Source organism: Schistocerca americana, chromosome 6 (assembly GCF_021461395.2).
Source record: "Schistocerca americana isolate TAMUIC-IGC-003095 chromosome 6, iqSchAmer2.1, whole genome shotgun sequence".
NCBI lineage: Eukaryota > Metazoa > Arthropoda > Insecta > Orthoptera > Acrididae > Schistocerca > Schistocerca americana.
The window spans coordinates 290,709,416-290,732,404 of NC_060124.1; the positions used below are offsets into that span (position 1 = coordinate 290,709,416).

Consider the following 22,989-nt stretch of genomic DNA (forward strand, 5'->3'; position numbering starts at 1 on the left):
GAAATCAAACTCAAGTTTTCTTTGAACCTTTCAGCAACTGTATCATCTGAACTGGGAGGTCGGTAAAAGGATCCAATTATTATTTTATTACGGTTGCCAACAATGACCTCTGCCCATACTAACTCACAGGAAGTATCTACTTCAATTTTGCGACAAGTTAAACTACTTCTAACAGCAACAAACACACCACTGCCAACCGTGTTTAGCCTATCTTTTCGGAACACCATTAGGTTCTTCGTAAAAATTTCGGCTGAGCTTATATCCGGCTTTAGCCAGCTATCAGTGCCTATAACGATTTGAGCATCATTGCTTTCCATTAGCGCTTGGAGCTCTGGTACTTTCCCAACACAGCTATGACAATTTACAACTGTTATACCAATGGTTCCTGTATCTATGTTCTTCCTGTGTTCAGCCTGCACCCTTTATGACTGAAGCCCATCTTGTGTTTTCCCGAGACCCTCTAACCTAAAAAACCGCCCAGTTCACGCCAAACAGCCCCTGCTACCCGTGTAGCCGCCTCCTGCGTATAGTGGACACCTGACCTATTCTGCGGAATCCGAAACTCAACCACCCTTTAGCGCAAGTCGAGGAATCTGCAGCCTACACGGTTGCAGAACCGTCTGAGCCTCTGATTTAGACCCTCCACTTGGCTATGTACCAGAGGTCCACAATCAGTTCTGTCGACAATGCTGCAAATGGTCAGCTCTGCTTTCATCTTGCAAGCAAGACTGGCAGCCTTTACCATTTCTGTTAGCCGCTTGAAACCAGAGAGAATCTCTTCTGATCCAAAGCAACACACATCATTGGTACCGACGTGAGCAACCACCTGCAGTTGGCTGCACCCTGTGCTCTTCATAGCATCCGGGAGGACCCTTTCCACATCTGGAATGACTCCACCTGGTATGCACACAGAGTACACATTGGTTTTCTTACCCTCCTTATCAGCCAAGTCCCTAAGGGGCCCTATAACGCACCTAACGTTGGAGCTCCCAACTACCAATAGTCCCACCCTCTGCGATTGCCCGGATATTGCAAGCTGAGTGGTTTCCTCTGAAACAGGACAGGCAACAGCATCCGGCTCAGCGACAGTGTCAGCCACAGAAAGCACTTGGAACCACTCAGGACGCCCTGTGGTGACTGGTTACTGTGCCCCCACTGAGAGAATCTCTGCTCATGTAGACCAAAACCTTCAACCTATTACCCAGACCCTATCCTCCTTTATAAAAGATACCAACCATTTCCTCGACCAACTCTCCACAGTTCCTGTCCCTTTACCACACGGTGCCCTGCTCGTCACTATTGATGCCACCTCCCTGTACACTAACATTCCTAATGCCCATGGACTTAATGCTATTGAACACTACCTTTGCAGACGCCCTATGGATTCCAAACCAACAACCTCCTACCTAGTCTCCATGAACAACTATATCCTCACCGAGAATTACTTCTCCTTTGAAGGCATTACCTACAAACAAATCTGCAGTACTGCTATGGCCACCCGCATGGCATCATCCCATGCTAACCTATTCATGGGCCATCTAGAGGAGTCCTTCCTAAAAACCCAGAATCCTAAACCCCTCACCTGGTTCAGATTCATTGATGACATCTTTCCTATCTGGATTGAAGGTGAGGACACCCTATTTACATTCCTCCAGAATCTCAACAACTTCTCCCCCATTTGCTTCACCTGGTCCTACTCAACCCAACAAGACACCTTCCTAGATGTTGACCTTCACCTCAGAGATGGCTACATCAGTACCTCTGTCCATATCAAACCTACTAACCACCGGCAATACCTCCACTTCGACAGCTGGCAGCCATTCCATACCAAGAAGTTCCTTCTGTACCACCTAGCCACCCGTGTTCCTCATATCTGCAGTGACGAGCAGTCCCTCTCAAAATATACCGAGGGTCTCACTGAAGTCTTCCCTGACCGTAATTATCCTCCCATCCTTTTACGAAAACAAATCTGCCGTGCCTTATCTTTCCAGTCTCCCACCACCTCCCAAAGTCAGTGTCACGATTACCTCTTGTCGTGCCCTGAAATGAGAAATGTTCTGCTCACTATCCTTCCCACCCCTCCTACCGTAATATTCCACTGTCCACCGAACCTACACAATATATTCATCCATCCTTACACAACCCCTGCTCCCAATCCCTTACCTCATGGCTCATACCCCTGTAACAGACCTAGATGCAAGACCTTGTTCCATGCATCCTCCTACCAACACCTATTCCAGTTCAGTCACTAACATCACCTATCCCATCAAAGGCAGGGCTACCTATGAAACCAGTCATGTGATTTACAAGCTAAGCTGCATCCATTGTGCTGCATTCTATGTAGGCATGACAACCAACAAGCTGTCTGTCCACATGAACGGCCATCGACAAACTGTGGTCAAAAAACAAGTGGACCACCCTGTTGCTGAACACGCTGCCAAACAAGATATCCCTCATTTCAATGACTGCTTCACAGACTGTGCCATATGGATCCTTCCCACCAACACCAGCTTTTCTGAATTGCGCAAGTGGGAACTTTCCCTGCAATACATCCTACATTCCCGTAACCCTCCTGGCCTCAACCTTCATTAGTCACTGTCCTCACCCATCCAGCCCCCTCCCTGTTCCCATTCCAGCACTACACAGCCGTCATTTCACCGCTACACGCAGTCTTTTAATTTCTTTTTATTTCTCTCCTTTCCGCTACTTACCCAGTCCCCCCTCAGCACCTTCTCTCCTGCCCTCCGTCTAAACTGCAACACTTCACTGTCCACCACTCCCACCACACTATCCCTCCCCCTCCCCACCCCAGCCTCCTCCTTACCCCCACCCATTTGCCACTCCCATCATGCACTGGTGCTGCTGCTCACAATGTGGTTTCAGCTCTCGGAGACTGGAGACGTGTGTGCAAGTTGTATTTACGTGTGTGTGTGTGTGTGTGTGTGTGTGTGTGTGTGTGTGTGTGTGTACTGCTGACAAAGGCCTTAATGTCTGAAAGCTATAATTGTGTGAATCTTTTTACTGTGCCTATTGTGACTCAGCATCTCTGCTATATGGTGAGTAGCAACTTTCCTTCTCTGGTATTGTTATATTCCATCCTGGATTTTCCATTGTTTGACCAAGATATTCTCTGTTTTTGTTTTGCTTTGGCAAAATCAGTAATGTTCCTTTTAAAATGGCCCAAATATTGCAGAGAATTTTGCACTCACATTTTATTCTGATAAGAAAAATGTGGCATTCATCATGCACCGTGCTTCCTCAGACGTAATTCTTCATGTAAATTATATTATATTCTTTCTGATACATTCATAGTTTCAACTATTTCTTGCACCTCCATTCCCTTATCACCCAATACAGTATTATATATGTTCTTGATACTTTTGTCTATGGTTGCAGTTTTGTGACATTGTTTGCATGAACCATCTGCAAGAGAAGTATTGCTACATTTGAATTCTGTCACACATTTCTTAAGTGCTGTGAATGAAGGAACAGACTACTCATAACCGGTTGTCAACTTCATATGAATTTACATTGATGGTAATCTGTCCAAACAAAGAACTTCCCAGTGTTACAGCGTTTTAATTCAACCATTCAACCTAATAGCATACGGAATGACCACTACTAAAAACGTATAAATAAAGCTACTTGCAGACATGGTTCACATTTGACTTGCAGTATTGCACAGTATCTAACAATGCAATAAATACATAATTTCATTGGAATCGAAATTGTCTTTGTAATGGCATAAAACTTCCAGTTTGCCTTGAGGCTGATGAAGATGTAATTACTTTTGTTGATTATGCCACAATAGTTACTGTATCTGTTAATATTCCATTCTTATGGTGACTTGCCCAATCTAGTAGACACACAGAATGCATTAATTAAAAATGTCCTTTTTAACCAAATTTATTGCATCTATAGAGGCAGAAAATGATGTATAGAAAATTAGATTTCAGCAACTTCTAATTTCTTGATAAATGAACTTGCACATTCTGAATGTGTACTGAACCACATGATGGCACAACCTTAGACATTATGTAATCACTGGTGTACCTTTGTTTGCAGCTCCTGCTGCTCACAGAAGAAAAGTTTATATTAATGACATTATGACACAGGTACAATAATTTCATTTCAGTTAAACAATATCTGAAACGTCTTGATATACTCTTTATACCAAGTTTGAGAGAAATAGATGATAGGTTGATTATATCTAAGAAAATAATGTATATTTACATTACTTTCTGTGTCCGGGCAAGAATATCTAAACTCTATTCTTCTAAAACTCTACAGCTTTAATAGCCTTGTCACTGGATAAAAAGAGATCTTCCATTGTGAAAATAAACTCCATCCTTGGGCACATGAGCAAATGTTGAATTGTGTGTGTTTCTCCGCATTCACGCTGCTCATCTTCAGAGTAACCTCACTTAATCATGTTTACTTTGTATTTTGCACTTCTGTTCTTAATCTATTTAGTGCTGTCCATGTATTGTATGATTTCCCCTTTGGGGTGAATATTTGTAATTTGCAGAATGTCTAACCATAAAGTAGGCGGAATGTCTCAGGTCGGCCCTCTAGAGGTACTATCCATTGGTTGAAACTCTTACTTGTTTTAACACAAGTTGGAACTGTTTATTGGTTACACAGTAAGTGCCATGGGCTGGATTGCTGCTTTTTTCCTCTCTGTTTCATTGGCTGCTTTGTGCCTGATATTTGATGATGGTGCCATGGCTGCAAGTGATTAAATTTTGTGAACAGTCTCATGTTTGATATCACTAATCATATTATATGCTATGTACAGTTTTTATGGTTTTGTGACTAAACATTCATCCATTCATTCACTTACACATTCATTCATTCATTGTGAACAAAAGTTCCCATTAAAAAGGAGATCCTTCAGGAATGTTGAGAGAATCAAAGTACACATTAACGGAGGACAAACAAATAGTAGAAATCTACTCTGTCTACTGTATAACTAATAAACTATCACTATACTGCTCTTTTTTTTAAAAAAGATAAAAATACTCAAAATTCTGTACACCATAACAATAAAGAGGCAAATGAACAATCGCTGCTTCAAAGCATGCTTTTCTTTTTTGGTTAATGTTATTTTCACACTCAGAGAGAAGTGAATTTTGTTTCTATGAAAAGTGTATGATTATTTGCTTATGAAAGGAAATGACTAGTTACTGTATGTATTGAAATTAATATAATTGTGTTGTTTTCCTTCTCTCAGCCCTGGTCTGCAGGACAGCAATTATGTGCCACCACATGTGTTAGATGAGCTCATGCACAGCCTGGAGAAGCAGGCAGCCAATAGTATAGCAGTTCTGAATCGTCTCACCACAATTCCTGCACCACTTCTACCAACTCCAGAGACATTTAATGTGCTTACAGAAGATAGCACAAGCGTGTGCCAGAACTGGGCGGAGGGTATCACAATATCTGATGATGAGTTTCACTGCCAGGTTAGTCCCTTTTTGACACTTTTCTCATTTGGTGTCAAACAGTTAGGGTAGTCATTATTAACACTCTAGGTTACAAAATCAAACAGGTGTTAGTTCATGTCCAGTATCTTGTTGTGAAAAAATGTTAACTGTGCTATATAATTAGGATAAACAAAATAAAGTTGGTAAGTGCAGCAACTGCTAAACACTGCAATTGGAATGAGATGAAACGTGGTGTCATGAATTTGAGGGGAATAAAATTAAAGAGTCAAACAATGAAAAATCCAGGATGGAATGTAACAATACCAGAGAAGGAAAGTTGGTACTCACCATATAGCGGAGATGCTTAGTTGTGATAGGCACAACAAAAAGATTCACACAATTATAGCTTTCGGCTATTAAGGTCTTTGTCAGCAGTACAAACACACACACACACACACACGTAAACGCAACTTGCACACATGTCTGCAGTCTCTCAGAGAGCTGAAACCACACTGCGAACAACAGACCAGTGCATGATGGGAGTGGTGACTGGGTGAGGGTAAGGAGGTGGCTGGGGCGGGGAGGGGGAGGGATAGTATGGTGGGAGTGGCAGACAGTGAAGTGTTGCAGTTTAGACGGAGGACAGGAGAAAAGGTGCGGTGGGGGGAGGGGGTAAGTAGTGGAAAGGAGAAGCATAAAAAGTAATTAAAAGACTGAGTGTAGCGGTGAAATGACGGCTGTGTGGTGCTGGAATGGGAACAGGGAGGGGGCTGGATGGGTGAGGACACTGACTAACGAAGGTTGAGGCCAAGAGGGTTACGGGAATATTGGATGTATTGCAGGGAAAGTTCCCACCTGCGAAATTCAGAAAAGCTAGTGTTGGTGGGAAGGATCCATATCGCACAGGCTGTGAAGCAGTTATTGAGATGAGGGATATGTTTGGCAGCGAGTTCAGCAACAGGTTGGACCACTTGCTTTTAGGCCACAATTTGTCGGTGGCCGTTCATGCGGACAGACAGCTTATTGGTTGTCATCCCTACATAGAATGCAGCAAAGTGGTTGCAGCTTAGCTTGTAAATCACGTGACTGGTTTCACAGGTAGCCCTGCCTTTGATGGGATAGGTGATGTTAGCAGTTTTGTCTTCTCATATTAGTTAGTAGGTTTGATGTGGACCATCAAACCATTAAACCTACTAACCACCAGCAATACCTCCACTTCGACAGCTGCCACCCGTTCTATACCAAGAAGTCCCTTCCGTACAGCATAGCCACCTGTGGTTGTCGCATCTGCAGTGACAAGCAGTCCCTCTCAAAATATACCGAGGGTCTCACAGAAGCCTTCACTGAAAGTAGTTATCCTCCCATCCTTGTACAAAAACAAATCTCCTGTGCCTTATCTTTCCAGTCTCCCACCACATCCCAAAGTCCCACAGTCCGGCCACAGAGGAGCATTCTCCTCGTAACTCAGTACCATCAGGGACTGGAGCAACTGAATTACATTTCAATTGCCTCTCGTTGTGCCCTGAAATGAGAAATGTCCTGCCCACTATCCTTCCCGCCCCTCCTACTGAGGTATTCCACCGTCCACCAAATCTACACAATATACTCATCCGTCCTTACACAACCCCTGCTCCCAATTCCTTACCTCATGGCTCATACCCCTGTAACAGACCTAGATGCAAGACCTGTACCATACATCCTCCTACCACCACCTACTCCAGTCCGGTCACTAGTATCACCTATCCCATCAGAGGCAGGGCTACCTGTGAAACCAGTCATGTGATTTACAAGCTAAGCTGCATCCACTGTGCTGCATTCTATGTAGGCATGACAACCAATAAGCTGTCTGTCCGGATGAATGGCCACAGACAAACTGTGGCCAAGAAACAAGTGGACCACCCTGTTGCTGAACACGCTGCCAAACAAGATATCCCTCATCTCAGTGACTGCTTCACAGTCTGTGCCATATGGATTCTTCCCACCAACACCAGCTTTTCTGAAATGCGCAGGTGGGAACTTTCCCTGCAGTACATCCTACGTTTCTGTAACCCTCCTGGCCTCAACCTTTGTTAGTCAGTGTCCTCACCCATCCAGCCCCTCCCTGTTTCCATTCCAGTACTAGACAGCCGTCATTTCACCGCCACACCCAGTCTTTTAATTTCTTTTTATTTCTCTCCTTTCCACTACTTACCCCTTCCCCCCCTCAGCACCTTCTCTCTGCCCTCCGTCTAAACTGCAACACTTCACTGTCCGCCACTCCCACCATACTACACCATGAATACAAATTATACTGGAACAGAACCGTTATAACAGATAAAACAACACCACATAACAAACCTGACATCATACTCACCAATAAAAAAAAGAAATTAACACAACTAATCGAAATATCCATACCCAATACAACAAATATACAGAAGAAAACAGGAGAAAAAATTGAAAAATACATCCAACTGGCTGAGGAAGTCAAGGACATGTGGCATCAGGATAAAGTTGACATTATACCAATTATACTGTCAACTACAGGAGTCATACCACAAAATATCCACCAGTACATCAACGCAATACAGCTACATCCAAACGTATATATACAACTACAGAAATCTGTAATTATTGATACTTGTTCAATTACCCAAAAGTTCCTAAATGCAATGTAACATATACCGTACTGTTAAAAGGAAGCCACGCTTGATCAAGGTCCACGTCACTTTCCATTTTTAACCAGACATAACGTCTGAGAAAGGAAAGAAATAATAATACTCTGAAGAAGAAAAGGAGATGTAATACATGTTCACCTCATGAAGATAAGTATTGGCCAATCGATATATCTCTTTGTGAACTGGATAAGTTTCTGAATGTAACTTCCATTTTGGTAGCACATGTTAACTTACCTATATAGAAGGTCAAAAGTTTGAAATTATATTATTATTAAAAAAACATGTAAAATATAGTTGCTAGGGTGCAGATGAACTTATAACAGTTGGAGGCTCAGATATATGTACTTAAGGATGTCGCTCTGAAATTAGGTTGAATTGTTGACAAGCACACACAAAAAAGACAGGGAACTTGCTGCTTTTGGAGTGAACCATTTGTTGAGCTAGAGCGCATGGAAGTACATGTGCTTCCCCCCCCCCCCCACACACACACACAAAACGGGTCCCCCCCCCCCCCCCCCCCCCCCCCCCCCGCATAATGCCAGCTGGATGCACAATGCCAGGAGTGCAGTTCAGGAGGATAGGTTGGGGCAGGGACTGTGAGGTGGGATGTTTAGAGGGAGAGAGAGGCTAGAGGTAGGTCATTAGCAATCTGGAGATAGGCAGCCAGTTTGCTGGTTAGGAATGCAGGAGGGTGTGGTGCCAAGTGCACAGGCTAGGCATGTGATGCACAAGTGTTGGAGGCAGTGGGGATCAGTGCACAGTGAAGGTGATGTGGAAAATAGAAGAGGGTGAAAGGATAGAGGAAGGGGAAGCTGTTGGAGGGGGGTGTGAGGACAGTCCATTATTGGATATTAAGGCCATTATTATTCTGGGAGTGAAGGCTGTATTGCGAGGATAACTCTTCACCTCCACAGTTCAGAAAAGTTGGTGGTGGAGAAAAGGATCTAGATCAGTGGTAATCAGCCTGGTCCCTTATGCCCACTAATGGGTGTTCCAGCTTTCATGATAGTGATAGGGGTTTTCATTATACTTGAAAAAAGAGACAGCATTGGTCGTATATTTTTTACTATTGCAAAATCGATTTTCTGTCACTGAGTGACCATCTTCAGTGCTATATTGTATAACTTAAATTGGGATGCACTGTTGTCACTAAGCTTACGGCAATCACATAGACTATGTGATTGCCGTAAGCTTAGTGACAACAGTGCATCCCAATTTAAGTTATACAATATAGCACTGAAGATGGTCACTCAGTGACAGAAAATCGATTTTGCAATAGTAAAAAATATACGACCAATGCTGTCTCTTTTTTCAAGTATACCTGTTTCCTGGTTGTAGTGCACAAGACAACATGGAGTCGCCAATCAATAAAAAGGTTTGTTTTCATTATGTTTTCAAAAAATGTTGATGTAAAGTGTTTGGTAGGTAGTTATTACTATATGCTTCGTTGTAACTGTGCTTTATAAATTTTGTAATGTTACTTACCTACTTCACAAATCATCGTTGCTATGGAATTGATGGGCTGTTAAAAATTTTACTACTGACAGAGATACAAAAAGGGGTGGTAGGTAAAAATGTTTTTTTGCCCTGATCTAGCTGGCACAGCTCATGGAGCAGCCATTGAAATTTAGCATGTTGTGCTCAGTTGTATGTTGTTCCACTGGGTGCTGGCCATGGTGGTCGAGCAGTTCTAGGCGCTTCAGTCTGGAACCGCGCGACTGCTACGGTCGCAGGTTCAAATCCTGCCTCGGGCATGGATGTGTGTGATGTCCTTAGATGACCTCAGATGTTAAGTCCCGTAGTGCTCAGAGCCATTTTTTTGTTCCACTGGGTGATCACAGTTTGGTGTAGCCACTCCTTCTGGTGGGCTGCTGGTTGGCTATAATATTTACATAAAAATCTATGCAGTGATTGCAGCAGAGTTGGTAAATGATGTGGCTGGTTTCACAGGTGACCCATCCTCTGATGGAGTAGGATAGTACTGTGACAGGACTGGAGCAGAAAGTTCTGAGCTGATGTATTGGGCATGTCTTGCACCTGGATGTTCCACAGGGATATATCCCTGTGGCAAGGGGCTGGGATTGGGAGTGGCATAGATATGGACTAGGAGGTTGCGGAGGCCTGATGGGTGACAGACCACCACTTTAGGAGGGATGGGAGGGATCTTGGGTAGGATGTCTCTCATTCCAGGGCTTGGTGATAGATAATTAGTTAAAGTCCTGGTAAAGCATTTATTTCAGTAGTTCCAGTCCAGAATGGTATTGGGTGATGAGGAGGGCACTCTTTTGTAGCTTATTATTGTTTGTGTGCGCCTGTTGATGACTCAATGCTTCTGCTTTTTGGTGTGTGATCTCCTTTATACCTAAAGTATTTACATTCTGCCAGACCTTTCCTACTTCAATGATACTGAAATTAAATTAAATTTCATCTTTTTATGTTTCACATATAATCACCATAATAGATCCTGCCTGTGATTGTTGCAAAAATGTATAAAATTGTTTCAGCTGCATTTTGATCTGGCACAGTACCATTTCTTTCGCGAAGATTACCATGCAGTTCAAGATAATATATCAAAAGCTGCTGCTCTTCACAAGAAATTGGTTGCCTGTGGAACAAATCTGATATACTGCACAGCAACAGCAGCGCAAATTAAGGGATACAGCAATGCTTGTGAAATGATCCGTGTACATGTACCAACTGTTTCTCCTCAGTCAGATTTGCTTCACCAGCTGCATCGTTCAATACGTGATCAATATACAGTAAGTATTTCTATACTGACACATGTTTGCATTACATTGTGGTAGCGGGTGGGTTGGGGAAGTGGCACTGAAGAGAGACAGTGTGATACAAAAGATAGTAAAGCTGCTTCTTATCTTGTATGTGGCATATTGTAGTGTTGTGGCAGTGGACTTTTTTCCAGAAGGTGCTTTATATCTCCCCCCCCCCCCCCCCCCCCAAAAAAAAAAAGAAAAGAAAAGAAAAGATTTTACTGGCTGCCAATTAGTGATACTGCAGTGGGAGGCAGCTACATTCATGATATTATTTTTATTATGCAATTACTTTCATCTGATCTTTACATCTAGAATTTGTGGAAACATTCAGAAAGTTCTGCATGACAATAATGCTGATATCATTGCTGTGGTATGATTAATATTCCTCCCACGAGATTCCACATATGTTTTGTCAGTGACTTTGAGCTGAATAATTTTCTTGCTTAAATCATAGTTTTCCATGACTGTTTATTGTTTATTTGTCCAAGAATCATTTTAGTACATTGTTTGTACATGTGATGCAGGACAGTGGTAAACGTAGTTAATGTACAATACAGTAGTCATTTTGACTACATTGTTGACATAATCACAATGCATAATAATGTAGGTTGGTGTACTACTAGCTTCTACATGTGATAATAGCAGTTATTAAGTGAGATGACATGATAAGCACAATGTAAATTGTACTATGAAAAATTGACAATTAGTAAAATTTGATAAATGAGGTTTACTTATTGCGATGTTCCATAAATTCAGACAAAGAATAAAAGCAGTAGTCAAGCAAGAACTATTTTAACTTTATTTTAAATGCTTTTAATATTGGTATGCATTGTAGGTAAGAAGGCAAATGGTTATATAACATAGCTCCAGTATGATACACTCCTCTTTTGCATAAGTTTGCATTTGCTGTGTTCATGTATAGGTTCATCTTCTGCATAGTTTCATATGTGTATATCATAGTTGTGTCTGAAGAGATTTTCCTTTTTTTAAGATGCTCCCTTTTGTGAAAATTAGTATTTTGTATACACAGCGTGATTCACAAAGATATGAAAATATTTTAATATGTTGTTCTATAAGTAAAACTAAAGAAAAAAGTTCATATTAACATATGTCCACAAGTGTTTAGTTACAGAGCTACAGCTAATAAGATTTTGCTTGAAATTTAGCAACTTCATTAATATGAAGCCATCGCAAAACTGCGAGCTTAAAGCAAAGCATGATTTCCATTTGTTTTGTTGTTATTGATCTGGTGAATCTAATAAAACATGTCCCAGACGTGTATCCACAGTAGTTTTCGTGAACATCCAGAGAAACAAAGAGATAATTTTGTAAAATTTTTTATTTATTAACTACGTGGCCCAGATTACTTAAATTCCAGACAATGGCACAAAGATTTCAACAGGCATGTTGAAAATACTTTGCACTGCGTAGCAAGTGGAACATCTTTGAGCAAGTGGGGCATTTCTTCTTGAAGGAATTGTTAGTACATCTTGCCAGTTAGATGTCCTAGGGAAATGAATGGTCCAGTGAAGTGTGTGTTGATTATATCACACCACACATTTATGCTAAATCGCTGCTGGTAATTTCATTGCACTGTTGCATGTGGGTTTGCTTCAGACTTTAAGTGCTCGTTATGTAAATTGTTTATACCATCTCAAGTAAACTGTGCCTCATCAGTAAATAAAATGTATATTTGTAACTGCTGTTTACTGCTTCTCTGGATATTCTGGAAAACTATTGCAGATACACCTCTGGGACATGTTTTATTAGATTTGCCAGACCAATAACAACAAAATGAGTGGAAATTGTGCCTATCTTTAACCTCGTAAAGTTTTGCGATGACTTCGTATTAGTGAAGTTGCTAAATTTCAGGCAAAATCTTTTATTAGCCATAACTCCATAACTAAACATTTGCGGACCTATGTTTATATGAACTTTTTTCTTTAGTTTTACTTGTAGAATAACATATTAAAAATTCGTACATCTTCGTGAATCACCCTGTATACAAGCAAGGTAGTGGTAATATTTTGAGAGTTTTAAAAAGGGATGTACAGGAATCCTTGCATTTAGCTTTTTTATCTTCCTGACAATCTTTTTCTGTATTTTAAATGTTTTTTGTAGAATTTGTGGGAAAAATTATTCCGTACATAAGTAGCGACTGTATACTACGATGGTACACAGTCAGCCCTGACGAGCAGCTTGTATTCTGAGTGAGGATCCCAACAGCATATGGTCGTGAATTCAGTTTCTTATTTAAATTGTTTAGCTGCACCGCCCACTTCAAATCTGCCCGAACATGACTGCCTAGACATTTTGTATGTCTGACCTTCGACACAGTTTTTTCCTTTGATAGTGAAAACAGAGTTTGCAGGATGGATATTTTTGTGTGGTTTTGAAGGTAATTGCCACAGTTTTTTCAGAATTTATATTGAGCCTTTCGGTCCTGAACCAGTGCATAAAGGCATGCATAACTAATGTTGCAGTCCCCTGCCGATTTTTCTCATTCTGTGGTTTAGTAGAATATTAGTGTCATCTGCAAAGAGTACAGTGGTTCCAGCATGTATTTTACTAGCCAAGTCATTTATATACAACAGAAATAGGACATGTCCCAGAACTGACCCTTGTGGGATTTCATACTTGATTTTTCTCCTCATTGCTGTAAAACCTAGAATTTTTTTATGTTTCACTATCTTTGTGTTTTATTACTGTAATCTGCTGATGATTACTGAGGTACAACTGGAGTCACATTTCAAACTGGCCTCTAATTCCATAATTACTTCATTTATGCAAGAGAATGCCATGATCAGTAACATCAAAGGCTTTACTTACAAGGGAACCTCCCCATCGCACCACCCTCAGATTTAGTTATAAGTTGGCACAGTGGATAGGACTTGAAAAACTGAACACAGATCAATCGAGAAAACAGGAAGAGGTTGTGTGGAAGTATGAAAAAAATAAGAAAAATACTCAAACTGAGTAGTCTATGCATATGATATGCAACATCTCGGAGAATATGAGCTCATGAGCGCCGTGGTCCCGTGGTAAGCGTGAGCAACTGCAGTATGAGAGGTCCTTGGATCAAGTCTTCCCTCGAGTGAAAATTTTAATTTTTTATTTTCAGACAATTATTATCTGTCCGTTTGTTCATTGACATCTCTGTTCACTGTAATAAGTTTAGTGTCTGTGTTTTGCGACCGCACTGCTAAACCGTGCGATTAGTAGACGAAAGGACGTGCCTATCCAATGGGAACCGAAAAAGTTTGATCGCAAGGTCATAGGTCAACCGATTCCTCCACAGGAAAACATGTCTGATATATTCTATATGACACTGGTGACGGCATATGTTGTCGACCCGCCTAACTTGTACACTTGGCGAATGGGTAAAAAGATTCTTCTACCTTGCCCGATTTAGGTTTTCTTGTGGATGTGATAATCACTCCCAAAAAAGTGATCGCATCGGACGGACGGACGGATAGATAATAATTGTCTGAAAATAAAAAACTAAAATTTTCACTCAAGGGAAGACTTGAACCAATGACCTCTCGTACTGCAGCTGCTCACGCTAACCACGGGACCACGACGCTCGTGAGCCCATGCTGTCCTCGATGTTACATATCATATGCATAGACTACTCAGTTTGTGTATTTTGTTTATTTTTTTCATACTTCCACACAACTTCTTCCTGTTTTCTCGATTGATCTGTGTTCAGTTTTTCAAGGCCTATCCACTGTGCCAACTTATAACTAAATCTGAAGGGGGTGCGATGGGGAGGTTCCCTTGTTAGATCCAGAAATATCCAAGATACATGTTGCTTATCATCCACTGCTTTTAATACTTCATTTAAGAAGGCAAAATTTGCTGTGTGAGTTGACTTTCCAGCTCTGAACCCATGCTGGGAGTCACTTAGCAGCCTCTCTTTATTTAAGAAAACTGTTAATCTTCTAAGGAACATTTATTCCATAATTTTGCTGAAGCCTGACAATACTGAAACTGGCCTATATTAGCAATATCACTTTTTGCACTCTTCTTGTGCAAAGGTGTTACTTTTGCAGTTTTTAGATTATTTGTAAACAAACCACTATCAAAAGATGAATTTACTATTTCTGTTGGTGGTTCAACAATAAATGTTGCACTAACTGTAATAATGGCATCTGGTATCTCAACACCCACTGAATATTTATTAGATAATTCTTTTAGAATTCTTGACAGTTCCTCAGGTGTTGCTGGATACAAGAATAATGTGTTTCGATGACTTTTTGATCTGAGTGACTGGCTGGCCGTTTGTCAAGGTGTGTTTTTATTAACAGCTTTGCTATAATAGAGAAATAATTGTTGAAAGCACTGGCCACATGTTTGAGGTCAGTTAGTTTATTTTTATTTATAATCAGCTCTATATTACTGTTATTAACTGGCCTGGTGCCCGTTTCTTTCCTTTATAATTTGCCAGGTTGCTTTAGTTTTGTTCTAGGAATTACACAATATTTTGTCGTTTTCTAGATTTTTTTTTGGCTTTTGAAATAACTCATGTTAGTATTCTTTTGTATCTTTTGAAATACGCAACAAAGTCAGGATTAGTATTTTGCTTGCAGTACTCATACAATCTCCTTTTATTGTGATATGATATCCTTATCACTTTCGTTATCCTTGTGTTTGTTTTTTCAGTACAGTTAAACATAGTTATTGTCTTGGGAAATGCCATTTCAAAAACAATGTTTGAATGTAGCCATAAACTTATCACATTTCTCATTGGTATCATTACAGTCTTACACATCTTTCCAACTTTCATCTTTCCAACTTTCACCCTTTTGTTTGAAACAAGTGACGTGGAGATAGTCAGTGAAAGCTCTTGCTGGTTGATGAACTGTACTCCTGGCTGTATAGTTACTTGAAATTGTACTGCCATTCATTGGATTAATTTTGCTATAATAGACATTCATCTTTATTGAAGGCTATATGCTGAAGTTCACCATGTTGTGCCATCTACATATTTGATTGTAAAGATCTGTGCTTTCACATCTCAAAGATCTTCTTTCTTGGCATCTGTGAGCAGCATTCACAGAAACTAGCCTTTAATGACAGTTGTTTTCTTTTTCATATGTCAGTTGTCATAATTAAAATGAGTGTAACAACCATATCCTTTGTCAGAGCTCTGATCACTTATCATTGAGCCCGTAAATGAGCAGCCTATCCATAACCCTTCCCAATCATGCCAAAGTTGTAGTTCACTGACCTCCCAACCCACAAAATATCCTGGCCCATCAATTGCCACATCTGTTTCCAATCCCTTGCTACTTTGTCATCTTGGCATCTGTGAGCAGCATTCACAGAAACTAGCCTTTAATGACAGTTGTTTTCTTTTTCATATGTCAGTTGTCATAATTAAAATGAGTGTAACAACCATATCCTTTGTCAGAGCTCTGATCACTTATCATTGAGCCCGTAAATGAGCAGCCTATCCATAACCCTTCCCAATCATGCCAAAGTTGTAGTTCACTGACCTCCCAACCCACAAAATATCATGGCCCATCAATTGCCACATCTGTTTAACATCTGTTTTAACAATGGTTGAGATCTTTTGATGTGCAGGGTTTTTAGTTTTTTCCTGTACGCTCTCTGCAGTAACAAGCTACGTGACCATGGCACTGTCATTGCATACTGATATGCTGTTCCGTTTTCAGAAGTCAACTCCCCAAAATGGAAAATCGTAAATTTTCTGTAATCCAAGGTTTGCTGCTTCATCACTTATTATGAGGAAGAGGTTTCATAGCTGATTTGACTCTGCTGCTGTTATTATTCCAAATAAAAATTTAAGTTTGTATTTTACTTGTTTACTTGATTAGTTCCACTTCCTCCTTGTCTTCGCCGCTTGGAGTCATAATATCTTTACACACCAAACAACAAATCTTTCATTTAGGTAGCATGAAAATATTCTTTGAGCAATCAATCCTTGAAAAAACCATCAGTCAATTTGCAAGGGAATCTAGATGGTATAGCCGCAGTCCAGCAGGTGTCTCATCATCGTATAGGTAATCATTGTTCTGTTCGTGACATCATCAGTCCATGTCACAACAGCAACAGCCTTGAGCTGCCATCATGTGCATATGCTTCATTCAGCACAAATGTACTGCACGTCCCAAGCACTGGGCAATGTGTAATAGGTCCCGTAAGAAAGAACACATTGCTACTGTATTTAACTCCTTTTCAAACGTGGAACAGAAACATGGATGCGAACAGCATGTCAGCAGTGACGGTGTCTCAAAGCAAGTTATGCATTGAAGTGTGTGTGTTTAACATGTCATTGAGAACGCAGATGGACATGGGTGCAGCAGCAACGTTAGTGAACTCTCAAGACTTGGGTGGACTTCGGTTCTCCTCCTCTGACTACAGTGTCATGGAGGCTAGTGACTTACAACAAACAACAGATTCTCATTCTTGGACAGTTTTCTGCATCTGTGACTTACAAGGCTGTGGTTCATTCATTAACATTCCTAGTTGTGGACAATGCTTACATTGAAAATCTGTTTGATTTGGGCACTTTTAAACTGTGTGGATTCTCCATTGATGAAGTGCATTTGGTTTCTGATCAAGTTCCATATCAACAGTTAGATGCTCTCAGCACTGAAATTTCCTCTCTATTTTCTCTAGGACTGGATTGTGCAACAGAATATTATGATGAAACAGTCTGCCTGCCCCCTTTTTTTCTGGGCCCACCTCATTCCAGTAACTTTACAGGATCAGAGAAAAGCAGAATTAGATCATCTTCAATCCCTTGATGTTCTTCAACCTCTTTCTTCCAGTGAATGGTCAGCACCACTGGTGATATCAAGAAATCTACCGATCAATTATGTATCTGTGGTCATTTTCAAAAATCTATTAATGCACCAACTCCTTGTCACGCCCTGACGAGCTGTTAACAAAATCGCACCCTGAAGAGCTATTAATGATATTAGCGGGAGGCCATAATTTTTATAAGACTGCCTTATCAGAGACATATGTACACCTGCCAGTAAATGAGGAATCTAAATGCCTCAATACCTCATTTGAGCTTTATCAACATCAGTAGTTGCCCTTTGGTGTGGCAAGTGCACCAGCTATTTTTCAACACTTTTTAGAGCAACTTACTGCACCAGTTCCAGGCTGCATCAGCTGTTTAGATGATGTAGTAATGTCTGGCGCATCAACAGAAGAACATTTGCACAACCTTCATGCTCTGTTTTCTGTTTTCCAATCTACAGGGTTAAAGTGCAATTTGGACAAGACAGTTTTTTCAACCAACCATTATTTATTTGGGTTTTTAAGTGTCGCATTCTGACATTAAACAATTGTACCAGCATGTTAATGCTATGGTTGCACTGTCACACCACACGTCTATCATGGATTTACAGAATTTTTTTAGGCAAAACTGTGTATACCCACACATTCATACCAGATGCTGCTACTGTGGCACAACCACTCCAAGCATTATTATGTAAAGATGTTCCATTCCACTGGCCCCTGGTTTATGGTGGGCATTGAAGTTGTTGAAATTTAAGCTGCAGTTGACCACTTGTTTGGTAACTTTTCAGCCAGACCAGCACTTTGTGTTAGCGACGGATGCAACTGTGTGGCCTTGGTGCCTTATTGCATTTACTGACTGGTCTGGAAACAACATTTGACAAAGAGGAACTGCTTTGTTTTCCCTTCGACGTGGAAGTTCAAACTGTTGCTGGTGGATTTCGTATTACTAGAACTAAAATTGCAGCTGCAGTAGCCACGAATCCTGTTTTAAGTAAAGGTTTGGTTCGGTGCCCTCACCTTCTACACCATGGCTGCTGTCTTCAGAACTGGCTCCTCTGCTATGGGCACCTCCTGCAGAGAGAGAGAAAGAGCTACACTATACACACTTGCACATTTAAACATTACAAGCACTGTATCTCGTCTGGAGTGAAGGCTGTTTCAGATGGAGTGAATGAGTGTAGAAAGGAAGCAGTAAAGCAAAGGAGGGTTGGAGGAAAGGGTGGCTGACTGGAGGGAAGGAGAGGCAGCAAATGTATGTGATAAGAAAATGGACCTGATGGGTTAACTCTGGTGCAGGCAGGGGGAGTTTCTTGGTGGCACACAATGATGTGGAGCAGTATATTGGCAGGGGGAGATAAAACAGAGGAGCAGGGAGACTGCAGAGAGGAGGGTGCTAATGTAGAATGAATGAAGTTGCACCACTGGGGTCAGAGGGTGGTGGTGGTGGTGGTGGTGGTGGTGGTGGTGTAACAGGGACTACTGGATATTGAGGGTAAGAGGATTGTGTCACTGAAGGATGTATTGCAAGAACAGCTCCAATCTATGCAGTAGAGTGGAAAACTGGTATTTGGGGAATAGAGGGAATCCAGATGGAACACATCGTGAAGTAGCCACGGAAGACGAGCAAGCAAGTTGCTTTCAGCGACATGTTTTGCCATTGCATGGTCAACTGTGCTGCTGTCCACAGTTTGAAGGTGGATGGCTGGTTGGTAATCACACTTCACAAAAACCTCCACAAAAGTTGCATTGGAGCTATAATTCCATACAGAAAAATCGTGACAATTGAAGTGTGCTCAGCATAGCTGTTTTGCTCACCTACTGTTAGTCTCATAACATGAGTGTGTATATCTCTTTACAGCATCATCTCAGTTTTATCGCAGCTCTCTGGACAACTGTTGTTTTCAGTCATTTAATTTTGGTTCGCCAGCAGCCTTCTGTACTTCATAGCTTTCACCATACAAAATATATTATGTGGTGTGCCTGGTTTCACAGAGTGCTCTACCTTTGACAAAATAGGATATACCTGTTACAAGAAAAGTAAGGGATATGCTTGGAGGAGGGAGAGGGGGGGGGGGGGGAGGGGTGTGTACACAGGTGGGGCAAGTTTTGCTCTTGTCTTCTTCAGGGGGATGACAAAGTAGCAAGGGATTGGAAACAGATGTGGCAATTGATGGGCCAGGATATTTTGTGGGTTGGGAGGTCAGTGAACTACAACTTTGGCATGATTGGGAAGGGTTATGGATAGGCTGCTCATTTACGGGCTCAATGATAAGTGATCAGAGCTCTGACAAAGGATATGGTTGTTACACTCATTTTAATTATACCATACAGAACTGATGCACTCAATGGTTGCAGATGTCCATATGGTTCTAGGTTGAATGCAGCATTATATTCTGGGCAGTTTTACTGTTCCTGATGGGAACTTCCAATTCACAGTTCATGCAACATTTCTTGTAATTAAGAGAGTACCACAGTACTACAACTCAATTACTGACCACCCTATCTTCAACTTATAAACGGCTTTCTTGTTTATCAAATGAAAAGCACATATTTCTGGCTCCGAGGGGTTGGTGTAAGCCATTTTGTGCAGTGTAATCTTGACAAACCATCAAGGGCATTAATGATCCTCTGAAGAGATACAGATTTTGTGCTCTGGGTGCCAATAGTGAGATCATCAGCTTACAAGAAACTTTGGTATTGGGGGCCAGAGGCTGGTTGTCCATATATTGAACAGAACTGAAGAAATAACATTTCATTGGGGATGCCCATTCTTCTGTTATCTTCGTAAACTGCACTGTTCTTGGAAATTAATGAGGGGCCAGTGATTCTGTAGGAGAGTGGCAATTTGCACAGATACTTGATGAAATTCAAACTGTCTCTCAATTTTCCAACTCTGGAGGATGTGCTGGCCAGGAAGATTTTACTAAATTGATTGCCAGATCCCAAGCATTAGTTAAATTGAAACTTCCATCCCTGTTTAATTCATTTTCTGACATCTTTATTTCACTAGACTCCTTAATTATGCTGTTCCAGAAACTTGGTGTTTACACCAAGACAACCGTCTCATCACATTTCTTCCCATGATTGTATGTGATACAGAACTTCAGCAACAGATAATTTTCATGGTTGTTTTAGTCAGGTGTGTTGCTGATATTCTTTGCATTTCTCCTCAACTGCCCCATGTAAGATATGCCTCATTCCCATTGAATGTGATAAACTCCTGACTTTTGCAAAGAATATTTTTTATCGTAATTGAGTGGAGTGAAATACACTGTATGCCATGTTTTCATAGGAGTCTACTGAACTCTCTGGATATTTGACCATCTTAAGGCAGTTAAGCAATTTTTGGCTTCTCGGTGACTGTCTCCACCTCTTTCTCAGGTGTTCCCGAGTTTGATTACATCGTCTGTTCATCGGATGCTCTGAGTACACATTCTTCCCGAACACCAAGTGTTGTAATTCTCTGGTGCAGCTCTCCTTGTCTGAAAGTGTTAAAGCTGTATGGATGAAAGTTTTCAACACTGAATTTCCCTGTGATGGATGGTGATGGCTTGATGTGTGGAGAGAGAGGTCAGTGTGCATAGGTTTTCTATATACGCTGTGGCCCATGGATGTGTCCATTCTCTTAACTAACATGTCAAGGGTAGGTAATTGGCCCTGTTTTTCAAGCTCCATAGTGAATTTTATATTGCAGCATACAGAGTTTAAATGTTTCAGGAAGCCTTGACACTTTTCCACTTCATGTGGCCACATCACAATTGTGTTACCCAAGTACCAATAAAAACATGTACAAGGTGAGTTCAATAAGTAATGTAATACATACTTTTTCTGAAATCAAGTTCATTTTATTCAGGATTCCAGTACTTCACCCGTTTGGCTACAACACCCTATATTTCAGCATAATCTCAGTTGAATGTGACAAGTTTTCAATGTGACACCTTTTCCCCACCTACCTGGAAGGGCCTATATGCCTGCATGGTATCACTCTACTTTTCAATGTCGGAGCTTAGCTCTTGCAGCTTCACTAACCTCCCCATCATCCATATACTGATTCCCCCAGAGTGCACCTTTCAATGGCCTGAATAGATGGAAATTGGAAGGCGTGACATAAGGGCTGCAGGGTGGATGAAGAATAACTGTCCAATGAAGTTTTGTGAACTTCTCTTAGGTGCACAGACTTGTGTAAGGAATTGAATTGTCATAGAGAAGTAGAAGTTCGTTTGCATTTTTGTGGCAACGAATATGCTGTAGTTGTTTCTTCAGTTTCCTGAGCGTAGCACAATACACTTCAGAGTTGATGGTTGCACCACAAGGGAGGACATCAAACAATGTCCCAAAAGACCAATGCTGTGACTTTACCAGCTGAGGCTGTGGCTTTGAAGTTTTTCTTCGGAGGAGAGGTAGTGTGATACCACCCCATGGATAGCTGTTTTGTTTCTGATTCAAAGTGATGAACTCAGTTTCGTCACCTGTGACAGTGTTTCACCAAAAATTATCACGATCAGGCTCGTAATGCGCAAGCAATTCTGCACAGATGGTCCTTTGTTGCTCTTTACGGTCTTTTGTTATGCGGTGGGGAACCCAGCGGGCGCAAACCTTTGAGCATCCCACCTGGTGAATGAGTGTGTCAGCACTACCAACAGAGACATCCAGTTGAGCAGCGAGGCATTTGTGATCCCTCAGTCACCTTGAATGAGTTTGTCCGCACATTCCAATATTGCAGGGGTCACAGATGTGTGCCACTAGCCAGCACATAGGAGATAGAATAGGTGCGCGTGATCTTGCTGCGATAATGACAGATGCCTCACCCAATTACTCATTGTGCTTTTGTTCACTGCCAGGCCTTCATAGACATTCTGCAAGTGCCAATGAATATCTGCAATTTGCTGTTTTTCTGCCAAAAGAAACTTGATGACGACTCTTTGCTTGGAACGCAACTCCCTTACAGACACCGTTTTGAAGGCTACATATAGTGCTACTACCTATTGAAACTTCATGAAAGTACAGGGGCTTAAGTGAAAATATACCAAGATGTCCCATAACAAATACTGGATTTTTTTCAATAAAAATTGGCCAAGAGAAAAAATGTTGCATTACTTGTTGAATGCCCCTTGTAAGTTTCAGCTTAACAGATTTTTAGTACCTTTGCTTCAAAGTGTCTCATGTATAGGTTCACTACAACAGGTTATAAAGGATTACCCATTGCCATGCCGTCAATTTGTTCATAATATTTATCACTGAATAGGAAATATGTAGATGTCAGAACATGTCTAAAAAGCTCTGTCAAACAATCATTGAACTTCTCCACAGTTAGTTCCAAGGAATAGCCACATATTTGCTGAGAATGTGTTTCCATGT

At 41.1% G+C, this 22,989-nt stretch overlaps 1 protein-coding gene across 2 annotated transcripts in view; it reads left to right on the forward strand.

Moving 5' to 3' along the window:
* LOC124619438 (integrator complex subunit 8) overlaps positions 1-22,989 on the forward strand; it is a 153,194-nt gene that overhangs the window by 38,102 nt on the left and 92,103 nt on the right. For both annotated transcript variants that reach the window (XM_047145823.1, XM_047145824.1), the window contains exons 5-6: positions 5,234-5,465; positions 10,588-10,842. In XM_047145823.1, the coding sequence (XP_047001779.1) occupies positions 5,234-5,465; positions 10,588-10,842 (487 nt within the window). The remainder of the gene's footprint in view (positions 1-5,233; positions 5,466-10,587; positions 10,843-22,989) is intronic.